The 18,516-nt window shown below is 32.5% G+C and overlaps 4 protein-coding genes across 4 annotated transcripts in view; all 4 read right to left on the bottom strand.

Annotated features, from left to right (window-relative positions):
* LOC111706474 (zinc finger protein 142) overlaps positions 1-7,521 on the bottom strand; it is a 12,541-nt gene extending 5,020 nt beyond the window's left edge. Inside the window, exon 1 of the mRNA XM_023479356.1 lies at positions 6,462-7,521. The gene's annotated coding sequence lies outside the window, so the exon portion shown is untranslated. The remainder of the gene's footprint in view (positions 1-6,461) is intronic.
* A 3,197-nt stretch (positions 7,522-10,718) lies between these two features.
* Positions 10,719-12,763, bottom strand: LOC111706472 (uncharacterized). Its single transcript, XM_023479353.1, has 3 exons — positions 12,212-12,763; positions 11,364-11,855; positions 10,719-11,292 (listed from the first exon to the last, which is right to left on the bottom strand). Exons 2-3 carry the CDS (start codon positions 11,632-11,634, stop codon positions 11,132-11,134), a joined length of 432 nt encoding a protein of 143 aa, XP_023335121.1. The 5' UTR covers positions 11,635-11,855; positions 12,212-12,763; the 3' UTR covers positions 10,719-11,131.
* A 1,153-nt stretch (positions 12,764-13,916) lies between these two features.
* On the bottom strand, positions 13,917-16,181 carry LOC111706464 (zinc finger protein ZFAT). Its single transcript, XM_023479347.1, has 2 exons — positions 16,028-16,181; positions 13,917-15,399 (listed from the first exon to the last, which is right to left on the bottom strand). Exons 1-2 carry the CDS (start codon positions 16,179-16,181, stop codon positions 14,420-14,422), a joined length of 1,134 nt encoding a protein of 377 aa, XP_023335115.1. The 3' UTR covers positions 13,917-14,419.
* LOC111706471 (uncharacterized) overlaps positions 15,329-18,516 on the bottom strand; it is a 6,303-nt gene continuing 3,115 nt past the window's right edge. Inside the window, exons 5-6 of the transcript XR_002766242.1 lie at positions 16,028-16,710; positions 15,329-15,416 (exon numbers count right to left, since the gene is read on the bottom strand). The gene's annotated coding sequence lies outside the window, so the exon portion shown is untranslated. The remainder of the gene's footprint in view (positions 15,417-16,027; positions 16,711-18,516) is intronic.

The raw sequence follows: 18,516 nt of genomic DNA, 5'->3' as shown, positions 1-18,516 counted from the left end.
GTTTGAATGTCCGATCATGGGGGTACCAAGCAACACTACCATTCACTACCAAAGTCAAAATTCAACTGACGCATCTGATGATCTGTCCGCTCCGTCCCAATACTTATTAGGAGAGTCGGAGCGTTAAATCAAACCATAAGAATCAAACCTTACAATATGATTTAAAATTCACATTCAACATTTTTAAAAATCTTAAAGAAAAGTTTTTAAAGAAAAAGCACGTTTTGTTTGTTATAACGTGTGTTTAAAATCAAAAGATAAGATTGCTTTGTACTGGTCTTTAAATGCATAAAAACCGGTGGAAAATACTGGGTTAACCCTATCCCTGCTGGGGTACTTAAAAACCAGGATACGCTGGGAGGGGGTCAATTTGACCCCCCCCCCCTCTAAATCCCATGTTTTATGTCCAATTTTTTTTAATTCGGTGGTGGACCAAACCTCTGTAGAGTTAAAAAAGTAGATGTTAGTTTCACATTTATTAAAAATATATTTCGGTCTGGGTTGTTGTTATTTCTTGAGATTGTTTCTGTCACAAAGATTAAACGCAACATTAACGGTAAACTAAAGTATATTGCACGTATATGATTGATATCTTATATATTTTCAATCAAAACTCATCTTATTTAAGATCTTTCAAGACGAACACAAATTCTGATAACTAACCAGATGAATTTGCATTTCTAATTCTTTTGTGTAAGATCAAATCTGTAGGAGCTACGAGATGACAAAGTCGTACAAGCAATGTCAGAGTTTGTGGCAAAGACTCAATTATTTTATCAAGTTTTAAATCGTCTATAGTTTTATATTTGTGCAATAATAAAAGTACTATAAAAGAATGTTATGCTTATAAAATCAGGAATTGTTTTATGTTCCATTATTCCTTTTTTCTAGATTATTTGGAACCGTGCTAACTACTGTATTAATTACTCTGGTTGTGGTTCTCAAACTCCTCTAATGATTTAGAAACCACCTTCACTCCCCCTGGTCCTGTGGTTTTTTTTTCTAAACGTACTTATCATTTGCCTCATACTCAAATGGTCTAAATCTGTGCAACCTAATGTTGTATACATTAGATATTTCAACTTTGAATTTTACTCTAGTTTTGAAATATCAAAAAAGCACTGCGGAAGCAATGATTGTTAAATTGACTACCTTGAGTAAGAATTTACTCTGTAGTGTTAAATTGACTACGCTAAGTAAGAATTTACTCTGGACCGTGTAAAACTGACGATGCTATCCCGTTTGAACTATTGTTTGTTTGAACTACTGCACGTGGTACCACGGAGGGAGAAGATCCAGAGTTCCTCAAATAGTAATCACCGCCACCCAAATCTGTTTTGCGGCAAGCGCGCTCCTCAATTGGTAATCTCCACCACCTCAATTGTTTTCTGTGATTTGAATTTAATGCACTTTAACACAATTTTCGACATCTATCGGGGTTTCATGGCATTTGTATTGACTTAAACTAAATTTTCAAATTATTTTCAGATTTGTTTGGTCAACAAAAACTGAGAATCAAGGCACAGTTCATTTTAGCCGAATATTAGATCCAATTCGCCACTTTAATGACTGCATTTCATGATTGGCGTCAAGATACTATAAGGTCGGGCTGCCTGTTTACTAAAAATTATCTCATCCCACGCAAAGTAATATCCATCTCCATTTAAAAGATATTTTCAAAAAACCTTTACAGTGTTTAGATTTTTGTATTCGCCAACTCGAGTTCAACATCTACAACAAAACTAATTATATGCATAGAAAGTACTTAAAATTTACTAAAAATTATCTCATCCCACGCAAAGTAATATCCATCTCCATTTAAAAGATATTTTCAAAAACCTTTACAGCGTTTAGATTTTTGAATTCCCCCTACTCGAGTTCAACATCTACAACAAAGCTAATTATATGCTTAGAAAGAGCATAAAATTTTGAAAAATTAGTCTCATCCCACCTCCTACTGAAAATGAAGTATTTTGTCCACTAATAATGGGTTAAAGTTTCCTCTCTATATAAGGAGTTTAAAACAACATTCAGAGGAAAATGCCGAAAACATTCTTAAAGCGAAACTTGAAACTAAAAAACGTAATATATTTCTAGCTCTTAGTGTGGCATATTTATAGATTTGTTTTCGAAACTAAGGAGCAATAAAGAAAGCTTTAACAATATTGTACACCATAGGGCCATTAAAAGAGGTCAATATGATCTTATTTCTAAGAAATAAACGATTTAATGTTATGGCTTTTTGGGCTGATTACTATTTGAGGTGGTGGAGATTACCAATTGAGATGTTGGGTTTGTAGGCTACATGATCACTGGGACGTGCTGCAACTGCTTCCCTGATAGAAAGAAATGAGGCTACATCTATCAAAAATGTTAAGAGTACTCACAACCACTCAAGTAAGCAGGAGGCCGTTGAAAATGCACCTAGCAACCCCCCTCCCCCTTAATCTGCAGGGCAGTGATGGTGGAGCAAGCCAACACCCTCCAGATCCAAATCCCAGCAGCTCAGATCACAGTCAGGAGTTTAATATAGGAGGGCTTACAAATATCTCTCCAGAACTATACTTGAGGAGACTAAACTACTCTGACGTGGATTATTTGTCAGATTTAATTTTTTTTTTTTGCAAATTGTACCATTTACAATATCTAAATATATGTTGACAAAATTTATATGTGTTTGTATCAGTTGACCAAATGTAGTGGGATGAAATGTATCAGTTGACCTTTGGTAACAGTTGACCAAATGTTGTAATTGACCAAATGTAAGGTTGATGAAATGTAAGTTGGCAAAATGTAAATTGAGAAAATGTAAATTGACCAAATGTACCCACTCCCTAAACTGAGGAAGAAAATTGTTGAAATAGAAGGTTTGTCCCGGCTGCACGCTTGGTCTCCTAGTCTGTCCTGCAGCGCTAAGCCCAGAATGTCTTATTGTAACCTAACCCTGAATATACACCAATTTTGTTTAAAGTTGTTGAAATTAAAGGTCTGCATTGGCCACAGTGCTCGGCTCCCTAGACTGACCTAGCGGCAGCGCTAGGCCAAGAAATTGTCCTAACCTAACCTTACCTTCAAATAATACACAATAAACAACCTAGCTGCAGCGCTCAGCCAAGAAACTGTCCTAACCTAACCTAACCCTCAAATAATACAAAATAAACATTTTTTTTGTTAAAAAAAGTTGAAATTTTGGCCATGTACTAAATTGATAGGAGGGGCCGGGGGGCCCAAAATGACAGACATAAAAACAGTTGCGTAAAATTGCCAGCTCATGTTCCATATTTTGAAAATAATAAGCAGCTTATTCAGGGACATATACAGGGGGGGCAGTAGTCCCCTTACTCCCCCCCCCCCCAGGAAATACATATAAAAAAGGGAACTACATTTAAAAAGTAACACTTGACAATAACAAAGGTTTGTCTGTTAATACAAAGTTTCCCCTGAAACCAGGTAGCTTGTGCAGCTACCCAAGTAACAAAAGTGAGGAATTTCCCCAGATTCTTCAAACATGGTGACTTTAAGAATTTCCGAGGAATTTCTTGAGAATCATTTTCTGTAACTGACTCCTTAGAAATTCTTGAGAAATTACCCAGAATTGGTCCCCAAGATGAGAGATTTTTGGGGGGATCACAGTTTTGAGACTCAGTTTCGAGAAATTCCTGAGAAATTCTCCGGAAGAAATTCCTGAGAAATGCTTTGGAATTTTTTCCCAAGAAATTCCTCAGATTTTCTATAAACACTTCTCCAGAAATTCCTGAGAAATTCTTAGGACTTGGACACCATGTGTTTTGGATTTTAAGGGAATTTAATAGAGAATTAGTTTTGAGAAATTACTGGGGGGTTTCTCTGGAATTAATTTTACCCCAAGAAATTCCTGAGAATTTACCTGGAATACTTCTCTGGAAATTCCTGAGAAATTCTTATTACTTGGTCACCAAGTTTACTGATTTTTAGTGGAATTAGATAAGAGAATTAGTTTAGAGAAATTCCTGGGAATTTTTCCAAAAATTTCACCCCAATGAAATTCCAATGATTTTTCTGGAATTTTGGAATACTTCTCTGGAACTTTCTATGAAATTTTTAGGACTTGGTCACCAAGTTACAGATTTTTAGTGGAATTAAATAAAATAAGAGAAGAAGTTTCCAGAAATTCCTGGGAAATTCTCCAAAATTTTGCCCCCAGAAATCCTAAGAATTTTTCTGGAATTTTGGAATACTTCACCGGAAATTCCTGAGAAATTCTTAGGACTTGGTCACCAAGTTTACAGAGTTTTCAGGGGAATTAAAAGAGAATTAGTTTTGAGAAATTCCATGGAATTTCACCCCAAGAAATTCCTGAGAATTTCTCTAGAGTATTTCTCCGGAAATTCCTAAGAAATTCTTAGGACTTGGTCACCAAATTAACAGATTTTTTTGGGGAATTGAATAAAAGACAATTCTACGATTTTTTGGGGGCACAGAATAAAAAACTTTGTTTCGAGAAAGTCCTAAAATTTCTCTGGAATTTTTCTCAAAAAATTTCCAAGAATTTCTCAGGAATATTTCTCCGGAAATTCCTGAGAAATTCTCAGGACTTCATCACAGAATTTCCAAGTTCAGTTTCCAATAGGAGTCTCTGAGGTTCTCTTCTTTTATGCACTGCCCTAACCAAATTTTTTTTTTTTGCATCCTTATTGATAAAAATAATAATTTAACTTTTGAACTATCTTTCAAAAAAATATTTTGAAAACATTGTAATTTTTTATCCATTTTTCTTGACAATTAAGTTGTCTGAATAAACAAAATACATGTCAACTTCAGTAAGATCTATAACGACTGTAACATTCTGACTTAAGAAGATCGCTAAACTTCTAAAAAGTTGGAGGGGCAATATAGGTATTAAGTCATTCACTACTATTGGGCCTAAGTCCTGGTTAGTGAATTTACTCAGGAATATGCAAAGAATATTTCAAGATAATCCTGAGGAACTCTTGATAAAATCTTGGGATAGTTCCCTAGAAATTCCCAGGAATTGGTTCTGAAGAATTTTTCTCTTGAAATTCCCAAGAATTTCCACAAATTTTGTTGACATTTTCTCCGGTTTTTCTGCAGAATGGGTAACAAGAAATTCCCTGGAATTGGTTAAAAGAAATTCCTTGGATAGAGTTATGAGAATATCCTCGGAATGGGTTGCAATTCCTCAGACCTGGTAACGAGAAATTCCTAGGAATGGGTTACAAGAAATTCCTTGAAATAGCTGTCAAAGTTTTCACCAGGATTTCCTGGGAAAGATTCCCAGGAAATATTCATGGGAATTTCAGTGGATTTTCTGTAATATTGTTACTTGGGTCCATTCTGTAGCTATTGAACTTTAAATATGAAAATCGGGATGATTTAAAATGCCATATGATTGACATTAAGCTCAAATCTAAACCATTTTAAGAAAACAGTAATGTTTATGTTTATCTTTCTCCACCTTATGACTCAAATATAGTATTTGATGTATAGAATATGTAAGTTCTCAGGAGCATACATTTTCTTCAATTTTAAACCAAAAATAAACTCTTTCCTTGCAGGAATTACTGAAACTGTATCCCATTTTGCAATAAAGTAGTTAAACAATATCTAATATCTAAAAAATTAGGAACAATATCACAATCCCAAAATAAATGCAGAATGGTTTTAATTGAATTTTGACAGAATGTACAGTTAGCAGTAACTGTGGGGATAAATTTCGAAATGCTTCTATTAGTTTTTAGCATGCCAAGGACAATCTGATATTGCATCCACTTCAATCAAAGAAAATGTCCTTAGCTAATAAATATTTCTTCTCTCATAACTCATTTCCTTGCAATGATCCTAGCTCCGCTTCCCATTTTCTCTCTCCCGACTGTAGGCTTTTTTTTAGAGAAATCAAGACGTTTCAAAAGTTTAACCCAGCAATTACACCCTTGGGATGAACAGTTTATGAGCCTAACTAAAGGAGGTTGGTATGGCACTGTAATATTTAATCTATCAAGTGATAAGGAATCATAAGGAAGTGAAATCTGCAAGAGATATATTTAGCTTTGGCAATCCAACCCATACAACTTGTTTAAGTGAAATATAATGAATTAGATCAATTTCAACATCAAATTAAGTTCTAAATTCCTGCACTGATAAAAAGACTGGACAATTATTCTCAACTTTTATAAAACCTAAAGGATATAACAATGTATCTCACTCCCTCATGTTTATTCATACAATTTATTTTAGATCCCCTTTTACAGTTATTTTAGACCTCTTACTGTAGTTTTAGCTAACTCACGTTAATCGCAGGAATACCTCACTCCATCATGTTTACTCTCAATATGTATTTAAAGAGAACTTGCTGTCAAATTAAAAACAAAAATAATAAGTATGATTGACTATGATCAAGTTAATTATAATTTCAATTATAATTAATTACATTTTACGTAGATTAGTCTTAGGACTAAATTTACCTAGAAAATCGTTCTTTACATCTTCTTCTTTTATAAAACTGTACATGTATCCTCTACAGTAGAGGAGGGAAGGATTTCTTCCTGAATCTCTTCTTTAATCTCAATATTCTCCATCTTTATTCTTTATTTCTTCCTTCAAGTTTGCGGCCATTGTCTCTAAAAACCTTGTTACAAAATATTTACAAAAGGGGGTCAATTATCGTAATCAAATTATTTATATATTATATAGTACAATCAAAAATCCAGGAATAAAAGAAAGCTGAAAAGCAGATATAACAAGAAGGAACTGCAAGAAGGTTGAAGATGTGTGGCCAGTACTAGAAATTATGAAATAAAATCAGTATTTACAAGAATACTTAATTATGTCGAAAACATCTATTTTACACAGGGTGATTAAAAAAAGTGTGATATACAAACGTAAATTAAAAACTGAGAAACAAGTAAAAATTCTCTTAAAGATTATTCGAGATGTAAGCTCTATTAAATAATTTGATTCTTTGGGGGATTGGAAAGTAAAAAGAAAATCTTTTTCTGCTTTTTTAACTTAAAAGATAAAAGTTACTTTTAAAAAATGTGTATAAAACTGAGACCTGGAGACTTTGGGACTAATGGATTCATTCAACCCATTCTTCGTCTGAAACAGACGATATATAATTTTTCAGGCAATTTTCTTATTTCCGTACAATTCTCAAAATGATAAAGAATTTGTATAAAAAAGCTCATGATTTATATTCTCATGGCTTGGTAAGGAAAAAATCATAATATCAAAATTCTTAAACTGAGCAAAGATTTCTCTTAACATGAAGCGAAGGAATGAAAGTTTTTAGAAATATATGAGAAAGTTTGAATTTTCATGTGTCGCTTCATTTTCATCTTTCTCCGCTTCAACTTCTTCACACACATCACATGGACTCAGCATTTTTCTCCAGATTTTCAGAAATCCTGAACATTAAATGTTTATAGTGAAATCCTCAGATTCCACACAGAGGGGAGGAAGGTCAACCACATCAATCTCTAGTCCGAACCACATTCTCATCATTTTCTCGTCCGAACCACATCGAAATCCTTGTTCTTTCAATATTATTTTTTTTAAGTGTCCGATCCTTGAAAATTAATACATTTTTTAAAAATATGGCGACCAGAACACCACACTTATTCATGTTTATTATTGATATGTCTTTTTAAACTATTTGCATCCGTACCAGCGTATTCACATTCATCACAAGGATATCTGACTTCTTTGTGTTTATTCTTGATATGTATTTTCAAATTATATGAGTTTGTTGCAGCGTGTTCAAATTTATCACAAGGATACCAACCACACTTCACTCCCTCATGTATACTCTTAGTGTGGATTCTGAGATTACGAGCTGTAGTTGCTATGAACTTAAAATTAACTCATGGATGTATTGCTTTCTTATGATCCTACCAGCAGAGGATCCTGATCCTGATCCTGAGAACTCTTGTATGTTTACAATATATTGTATGTTTACTTTTCATGCGTGTTCTCAGAAGAATTAAATATTTTGTGGAATATTCACATATATCACAAGTAAACTTCTTTACATCTTGTTTTCTTTTTTTTACCCATGACACAAACAGCAGAGGATCCTCTTTCTGTTTCACAATTTCTATAAACATTTCTATTTAAAAATTAATTTGTGAAAATAATAGATTTTATATTTTGAATTGAAACCACAAGAAAAATTAAAACGAAATATTCCGTTAGAGCAAATAACAGACTAAGCATTTAAATTACACTTTTATTCACTATAAAAAACTGATCATCAATCCAATTTTAAGAGTATTTAACATATATTATTCTCTACACAGGACCAAGATATTTAAAATGATAATTGGTAAATGGTAAAGTATCAAAAATGGTTTGGGTGAAATACATCTTTTTATATAAAAATATATTCAAATAATTAAGTAGTTGCCCAACGAATTTACGTTCGTATGCCGCGGTGCATTACAAGAAAGAGAAAGATTAGTATTTATTTTAGGTTCAGGTTTGGTTATGACACTTTCTGGACCGAACGCTGGGGCAAAGACAGTGCGGCGGCTAGGACAGGAAAGGGGCCGAGCGCCGCGACTAGAACAGGCTCTCTCTCTGTCTTAAAATTCAACGTGGCATGCGAAGGTAACTTGGGTTTCTGCCAAATAATTAATACCTTGATCTCCAATGTTTTCTATCTTGACATCTTCTTCCTTTACATATACAGTACATGTATCTTCTACAGTAGAGGGAAATATTTCTTCTTCAATTTCAAACTCTTTTCCCTTCACAACGTTTTCCTGTACATTTATAGTACCAGTGTAGTGTAGTTATCCGAGCTGACCGGACGTGTCTTTGTGAGCTCCCGGATTAAACTGACCGACAACCCAACACCGGGTTAACTTATTCACATGCTCCATATTATGTGAAAACACAAACACTCAGATAACTTGTTTAGTGCATTTATTTCCAGTAAAAAATATTTCTACTAGACTCAAAATGACTGACACAAAAATAGACATGGGTCTTATAAGCGATTTAGTAAAAAAATTGGAGAAGTTGGAGAATTCGAAAGAAAGCGAAGGGTCTGAATGGAGTAAAGTGCAAGGAAAGGATAGAAAAGCAAAGATGAAAGTTAAGGGAGGGATTGTTGATGCAAAGATAGATCCAACAGATCTAAACTCTGTTCTNGCCAAGAGCTATTTTCCACCTAATTGCTTTATACTTGTACTGTTAATATAATCATCAATTTTGTGATTGTAAACTCTATCTGTATACAGATACATTTATTTTAGCAATAAACGTTATCTTATCTATCTTATCTTGTATCCTCTACTGTAGAGGGAAATATTTCTTCTTCAATTTCAAACTCTTTTCCCTTCACAACGTTCTGCTGTACATAAACAGTACATGTATCCTCTACAGTAGAAGTTGGAAGAATTTCTTCCTTAAAGAAAAAAGTTTCTTCTTTTATTTTCTCATTTTCTCCGCCATTCTATCTGGAATTGATACATGATTTAGATAATTTAAAATTGGCTAAATTAGAAAAAAATCTTTTTAGAAATTTAAATCGATTAATGCAAATAAAGAGATTTGACTTAAAACAAAGCCAAATATAATGTTGACTAAAATTGAATACAAACATTGGCATAAAAAGTATCACTATGCATTTATACATTTTAGAAATCGTTTTCCATGATCAAAATATATTGAGTAATCTTAAAAAGTCGTCGCATGATTTTTAATTTAAATCTTAATTTTTTTATCAATTATGAATATTAATATTAGAAATTTGATCATCTGCGGAAACACCCAGGTATTTATATAATTTTATATTTTAATGAATCAGGTTGTAACATTGGCATCACTTCCATCACTACGGGTTTTTAATTGAAAAGAACATATTTTGAAAACAGGAGAACTTGAGGGGTTCACACTTTTTTATGATTACCTTCAATATGTCTGATTAACTACCTGCAGTAGTTACTGCGTACTCACTGCATACTCATTCCTTCATGTTTATTCTTTTTATGATTACCTTCAATATGTCTGATTAAACTACCTGCAGTAGTTACTGCGTACTCACTGCATACTCATTCCTTCATGTTTATTCTCTTTATGCATACTAAGATGAATTCTTTCAGTAGAAGCGAACTCACATTTATCACAAAGGTATCTTTTGAGGGTACTCTTAATATGTCCTGTAAGTTGACTTGCTGAAGTCCTAGCATATTCACATTTATCACAAGGATATTATATGGCTTCTCAGGACACTAAGTGAATTATCAAAGGGATGTCTCACTCCTTCATGTTTATCATGTTTCTGCATTATACAATCAGAAGTTCGTACTGCCACAGAATTTCTTCTGGAGGGTTTGGTTAGGCTTAGGACTATCAACCCTGGTTGATCAAGAACTTCAACTCCTTGATACTTCTGCAGACCCACGTCCTTCGGACCAGCGACAAAACCCAGCTATCACATATTAACCACTTCTATCCAGAATAATTCACATTAAATCTCAGTTTAATTATACCTAAAATGGCCATCCTAGAGTTTGGTGAGAAGAAATTAATGATTTTAATTAACAATATTATCCTGTTTTACATTGTTTTCCTTGTTTATGCTCTTTATGCTTTGTTAAAACCTGAATTACAAAGTAAAATAAATAAAATATTGATAATGTGGTTAAATTTGTATAAATAAAATTTTCCAAATTAAAATATAATTATTTGTACGAAAATTAAAAAACCACTAAAATAGAAATAATGTAATAAAAATTTGAAAATATAATTTTCAATCAAAAATTGTCGAAAAGGAATTAGATCGTGAGGAAATTCAAAAAACCAATTTTAAAAATCTACAATTAAAACAAACAAAATGGGATTTTTATTATAATCTTATTGAGGGCGGACCAGCCGCCTTCTTTGAGAATGATGTTTATTCCCAATATGTATTTTAGGACTAGCTGCTGTTGTTGCTGCTTACTCACATTTATCACAATGATAACTCACTCTAATATGTTTAATTTCAATATGCCGTTTTAAATTAACTGAATGCGAGGCAACATACTCACATAAATCACAGGGATATCCTTCTTCATCATGTTTACTGACATGTCTGCTTAGATGACTTTTAAGATTATTCGGTTTAGTTGCAGTATATTCACATTTATCACTCCTTCGTGTTTATTCTTGATTTGTTCTCTAAGATTACTTTGGCTGGTTGCAGAAACTCACATTTATCACATGGATATCTCACTCCTTCTAGTTTCCTCTTCTTGGTTGTCTTTGATCCAACCAGCAGAGGATCCTCTTCATTGAGAACTATTGCACCTAAAATAAACATTTTATTTACCTAGTATAATCTTTTTTGAATATAGCAGAAAAAATATTAATATTTTTACCTTGGATTCCAGTATTTTCAATCTTGACATCTCCCTGTACATATACAGTACATGTGTTCTGTACAGTAGGAGTAATTACTTTATCCTTGATATAAACCATCTCCTTCTTCAACTCACACTCTTCCTCCTTTATACCTTCTTCATGTACATATACAGTACATGTGCTCTCTACAGTAGAAGGAGTAAATTCTCCATCCTTGATATAAACCATCTCCTCCTTTAACTCACACTCTTTCTTTTTTTTCCTTCTCCCTGTACATAAACAGTACATGTGTTCTCTACAAGAGGAAGGAAAGAGTTCTTTTTCTTTTAAAACTGTCACTTTTTTAATCTCAAACTCTTTTTTCTTTAATTCTTCTCTCTGTATATAAACAGAACATGTGTTCTCTACAGTAGAGGAGGGAGGGATTTCTTCTTCCTTGAAAACTGTCTATTCTTTCATCTCAAACTCTTCAAGATTAATTTCTTCTTTGCTTGCCTCCGCTATTCTTTCTGGAAAGAGCATAAAATAAAATAAATGAAAAAAGAAAAGAACAGATTGAATGCAAAATAGGATAAAATAAGAAATGAGAGAACGAGAAAAAATAACAGATTAAAAGTAGAACAACAAAATAAAGAAGTTATAGATTTAACATTTATATTTCTGTTGTAGTCTTTTCTTAATCGGGGAAATGATGAATACAATTTCAGTTGGTCATCTTTCAAACAATTTCAGATTTCGCTGGGTCACTAACATCTTTTGGTGGAGGAGGGTACTGGGAATATCTTTGGTGAGTCATTAAGAAATTAGAAAATAGATTTAATTTAATTTGTTTTACAGAGTACGAAGAAATTGAAAAATTAGATACCTTCATCTCCAATATTTTCCATCTTGACATCTTCTTCCTGTGCATAAACAATACATGTATCCTCTACAGTAGAAGGAGTAATTACTTCATTCTTGTTTGAATCCATTAAATTATTCTCAAACACTTCTTCTTTTATTTCTTCCTTCATGAAAAAGGTCTCCATTATTTTATCTTTAATTATCTCCGCCATTCTATCTGAAATAATGACTTTAAGAGTTGGAAGAACATTTTAAAGATCAAGACATTGACACATATTAAGGATAAATTGGCCTTATTAATTTTTAAAGTAAAGATTTAAATTAGTTCGTATATAAAAGAACAAATCATATGAAAATAATATGCCGCCAACATATTAGCATATTCACATAAACCACACGAATATCTATTTCAATCAACCTTCAATCCGAGCATGTGTTCTAAGATTGCTTGTTGTAGTGCAGCATAATCAAATTCATCAGATTCAATTATTACAACAATTTGTATTATTCATATCTGTTCGGTTCCATAGTAGTAAACATATCGTGTAAGAATTCCCATTATTACACGGTTCAGGAGGAACAATTTTAATATTGTTCCCTCCCTTGCGTTTAAGAATGCTTATTCTTACACTGTAGGTGTAGAATTTTCATTCTTTAACGCTCAGATCGTGTAAGAATGGAAATTATTACACGGTCAGAGCGTGAAAGAATGTATATTCTTACACGCTCCAAGCATTAAAGAATGGAAATTCTTTCACTAGTTGAAGAATATTCATTCTTACACGCTCCTTAAATTGATCTTTTCAGTATAGATCAATATTGATATTAACTTAATTATTTTGTACTGACAACATGCACAGGGCAAACTCACCTTTTTCTTTTACATTAATACATGCAAACTTACCTTTTTTAACTTAAAAACAACATGCTCACTTACCTTTTTCTTTTACATTAATACATGCAAACTTACCTTTTTTAACTTAAAAACAACATGCTCACTTACCTTTTTCTTTTATATTAAAACATGCAAACTTACCTTTTTTACTTTAGTAAAACATACTCACTTACCTTTTCATGCTCACTTACCTTTTTCGTTTTTTGAAGTATTGATATACCTTAATTCAGAAATATCAATTTGAATCTCAACCCTAGTCCTGACAGAAGAGTGGAAATCAACATTTTCTGACCTTTCCCAAAAATATGGACGATGCTTTTAGCCTTACATTAGACACTTTCATCAAACTGCCGAGTCTCAAAGCATACTGCCCACTGCCTACTTATTATTTTTTTTAGTTCATCTTCATTTCAAACCAAGTTTGGTGAGATTTTGCAAATCTCTGCATACTTGTAATAGTATGGTCATGAATAAAATACAAAGATCTTCATCAGTTCATGTCGAACTGATTCTGATTCTTACTAGATAACCTGCTTTTATCTCCTCTTTTTGAAAGATTTAGGATCTAATATCCAGAAAATGATTTCTTCTATAAATGAAGACACGATATTGTTCAGTAGATTAAGACAACCCACTACTATACCTTCTCTCCATCTAAAAAAACTCAGGGCACATTTAACATGCTGTATCTAAATGTAGTATCAACTTAAAAAACGAGCAAAATCATTAGAAATTGTTAAACAAACAAAGAAACTAAACTAAGGAAACAATCACACCACATGCATTAATTTCAAACTAAGAACCAATTTTTACTTCTAAAATGGTTTTTTTTTACATTTTAACATTAGAAAAATAAAAAAACAGTGATAGTCAGAACAAGAGCATAAAACTTATTTGCAACCTCTCATAATGTGAACTGTTCCAACTTGAAATAGTCGGATTTCACCAAAATTATTTTTTAATATAATTTCTCGGGTATGTGCCCATGGAACCTCACAAATATGATATAATAATAATCTATTGACATTTCCAAACTATTTGATGTATTTATTATCAACCAACTATTTCACAAGGATATCTCACTCTTTAATGTTTGCTCTCAATGTTAACATATTCACATGAATCATATGGATATCTTACTCAATAACACAATCAATCTTTAATCCTAATATGGGTTCTTAGAATGCTATTTTTAGTTGCAGCGTACTCACATCATTGCAAGGATTATTTATTACCTGGATATTATACTCCTTTATGTTTACTGTTAACATGCATTTTTAAGATGCTTAAATTAGTTGCGTTGTGCTCACATGTATTACAAGGATTTTTCCCTCCCTAGTGTTTAATCTCAATATGAATTAAAAGATGATTTTCTTGAGATGCAACATATTCACATTTATTGCAAGAATATCTTAAACCCTCATGTTTGATCTCAAAATGTATGCTAAGATGACTTAGTGTAGCTGCAGTAAACTCGACACATTCATCACATGGATATCTTAATCCTTCATGTTTACTTTTGATATGCAAACTAAGATTCCTTACGGTAGTTGATACAAATTCACATTTATCACATTGGTATCTCACTTCTTCATGTTTACGCTTAATATGTCCTCTGAGATTACGTTGGCTGCTTGCAGAATACTCACATTTATCACATGTATATATCACTCCTTCATGCTTATTCTTGATATGTCCTCTGAGATTACGTTGGCTGCTTACAGAATACTCACATTTATCACATGTATATATCACTCCTTCATGCTTATTCTTGATATGTTCTCTGAGATTACGTTGACTGCTTACAGAATACTCACATTTATCACATATATATATCAGTCCTTCATGTTTATTCTTGATATGTTCTCTGAGATTACTTCGGCTGTTGGCCGAATACTCACATTTATCACATGGATATTTCACTCCTTCATGTTTATTCAATATATGTTCTCTGAGTTTACTTCGCCTGGTGGCCAAATACTCACATTTATCACATGGATATTTCACTCCTTCATGTATATTCTTGATATGTCCTCTGAGATTACTTCGGCTGGTGGCCAAATACTCACATTTATCACATGGATATTTAACTCCTTCATGTTTATTCAATATATGTTCTCTGAGTATACCTCGGCTGTTGGCCGAATACTCACATTTATCACATGGATATCTCACTCCTTCATGTTTAATCTTAATATGTTCTCTGAGATTACTTCGGCTGGTTGCAGAATACTCACATTTATCACATGGATATCTTACTCCTTCTAGTTCCTCTTTTTGGTTATCTTTGATCCAACCAGCAGAGGATCCTCTTCATTGAGAACTATTTCACCTAAATCACAGAGGGTGACTCAAAAAAAACGGGGAATAAGGATCTACAGACTCGTTTGTATTCGGATGAAAAATAAAATGAAAAGTAAAAACATCAATGTAATTAAAAGCAACAAAAATAGATCAAATGAACATAAAACAGTCAAAATGATCAAAAAAAATTTATAAGAAAAAAGTTAATTTAAACTATATTTCAAATTAACAAAAAAAATAGTTCAAATGAAATAATGAAGATAAAAAAACATTAAAATACTTACATATGCAAAAAAAGGTTCAAAATAACAAAAAAAAAGTTCAAATGAACATTAAGCTAAAATGAAGAAATAAAATAGTTCAAATGAAATATTGAAGGAAACAAATCGTTAAAATAGTTAAAATAGGCAAAAAAAAAATAGTTCAAAATAACAAAAAAAATAGTTCATATTGACATTTTAAAAATTTAAAGGATGAAATAAAATAGTTCAAATGAAATAAAATTCAAATAAACAAAAAATAGCTCTAATGAAATATTGGAAAAATTATAAAATAAGTTCAAATGAACAAGTTCCAATGAAATAGGTGTACGTGAAATGAATAAAAATAAACAACTAGATATTTTGATTTTGATCTTACCTTTAGTTTCAGTATTTTCCACCTTGACATCTTCCTCCTTTATATAAACTTTGCATGTTTCCGCTTCAGAAGGGGATGGAAGGATATCTTCTGGAATCTCTTCTTTAATCTCAATATTTTCAATTTCCATTTCCTCCTTTATAATTCCAGCCATTCTTTCTGAAAATTGTCATTTTAGAATTTACTAAAATCATCAAATCAATCATCAAATCAAATCAAATCAAACATATATATTGGTCTCAAGCATGTACATATAGAAAAAAAATATATTTTTAAATATATTTATAAAACTTGAGACAGGGGGCATTGATAGCCAGGGGGTGCTTAAAATGCAGCCCCACACTGGAGAGTCAGTTCAAGCAATTATGCTGACTTGAAGAGGTGATGCTAGAGATCATGCTGCTTATGGGATGGAATGATTAAAATATAAGAATTAAGATCAACTTAAAAAGTCCGCGAAACTTGGCAAGAAAATCCACAAATCATATAAAATAATTGTTGCACATAGAAACTCTCAGCTGAATATACATAAATAGAATACTAAAGTAAAGATGGGCGAGAGGAAAAAGAAAAGTTCAAAAACTTCAGCAAAGATTACGAATTCAAGAAGTGTCCCCTCATTGTCTATTTTAACCACCTGAGGTTGGAGAAATGTTAACTTCATCGATGTGAACACACAACTCCTATACATCAATAAGAGAAGAAACAGATAGATGCTGCACTTGAAGTGCAGCACTTCTTTTCCAAGATCACCATGACAATCATTAAGGTTAAGGAGGGAACCAATTTTAAGGCCGCAATATTTGAAGAAAAGTCAAGTGTTTTTATATAGTGTATCTAAATAAAAATATTCGTCCAAAAAAAAGATATCTAAAAAATAAATTCCAGTTTAAAGTAAAATATGAGAAAATACTAGAAAATATTAGAAACTGCATGAAAAAAAATGACGAAAATAGAAATTAAAAACTGGAACGGATTAAAATTATTGTATGTATATGTGTGCGCTATTTAATAATTTAAGTTATTTTATTGGACGGTGAATCTACTTGCGAATCAAGCAAGTGAGAAAAAATAAGAGGACCTTGTGTTCAGGCCTTCTGCTTGTATTGCAATATGCTTAAATTTATTACGAGTATGTTTATTGTTTAATTTCTTTATGTTTACTCTCAATATAAATTTTAAGATCACCTACGAGTTGCAGTGTGGTACTGGTCACATTTATTTCAAGGAAATAATACTCCTTCATGTTATTTACAATTTGTTTTTAGAGAAACTTGGGCGACTCACAGATTACTCACATTTATCACAAGGATATCCCACTCTAATTCATATTTACTTGCAATATGTCTTTTAAGATCCTAAACAGTAGTTGAAGTGAATTCACATTTATCACATGGATATCCCACTCCTTCATATTAACTTGAAATATGTTTTTTTAAGATCCTGAACAGTAGTTGAAGTGAATTCACATTTATCACATGGATATCCCACTCCTTCATATTTACTTTAAATATGTTTTTTAAGATCCTGAACAGTAGTTGAAGTGAATTCACATTTATCACATGGATATCCCACTGCTTCATATTTACTTGAAATATGTTTTTTTTAAGATCCTGAACGGTAGTTGAAGTGAATTCACATTTATCACAAGGATATTCCACTCCTTCATATTTACTTAGATCCCTTACTGTAGTTGAGAGTGATCACAAAAGAGTGAGATATCCTTGTTATAAATGTGAGTACGTTGCAAATATTTTGCAAGTTCTGAAAAGACACATCAAGAGTAAACACGAAGGAAAAAGATATCCCTGTGCTAAATGGGAGTATTCTGCAACCAGGCAAAGTTATCTTAAAGAACAAATTAAGAATAAACACGTAGGATCCCTGTGATAAATGTAAGTATTCTTTAACCAGTCAACGTCATATCAGAGAACATATTGAGAGTAAACATGTAGGAGTGAGATATCCACGAGATCAACATAGATTTTAAGATTACTTCTGGGAGATGAAATGTGTTTACAATCGTCACAAGGATATCTCACTCCTTCAAGCATTCTTATAATATGCTGCTTTAGATCATATCCTCTTGGTGCCGTATACTTACATTTATTTCAAAGATATCTTAATCCTTCGTGTTTGCTCTCAATATTAATTTTAAGAGCAATTGGTGTAGTTGCAGTGTGCTCCCATTTATCACATGGATATCTTATGCTTTCTCATTCGTGGTTATACTTAAAATGTGGTCTAAGACGACCTTCCAACGGTGCAGTGAAGTTACATTGGATGGTGTATTTTTGGACCTACGCCCATCCCCTCTACTGCCCATCCGACCTACGAGCACGTGGTTTTAACAGCTGTGGTAGGTCCGATGCACTGTAGGTCGGATGGGCACGTTAAAAACAGCATATTGGTGCATCCGACCTACTTTAAGCTGTCGCTTGGACACGTTAGTAGGTCTGATGGGCCTTTTTCATAGGTCGGATGGGCAT

The sequence above is a fragment of the Eurytemora carolleeae genome, unplaced genomic scaffold (assembly GCF_000591075.1).
Source record: "Eurytemora carolleeae unplaced genomic scaffold, Eaff_2.0 scaffold720, whole genome shotgun sequence".
Taxonomy (NCBI): domain Eukaryota; kingdom Metazoa; phylum Arthropoda; class Copepoda; order Calanoida; family Temoridae; genus Eurytemora; species Eurytemora carolleeae.
Note: the sequence above shows the minus strand (reverse complement) of the source record. Positions and strands in the feature narration are given on the sequence as shown.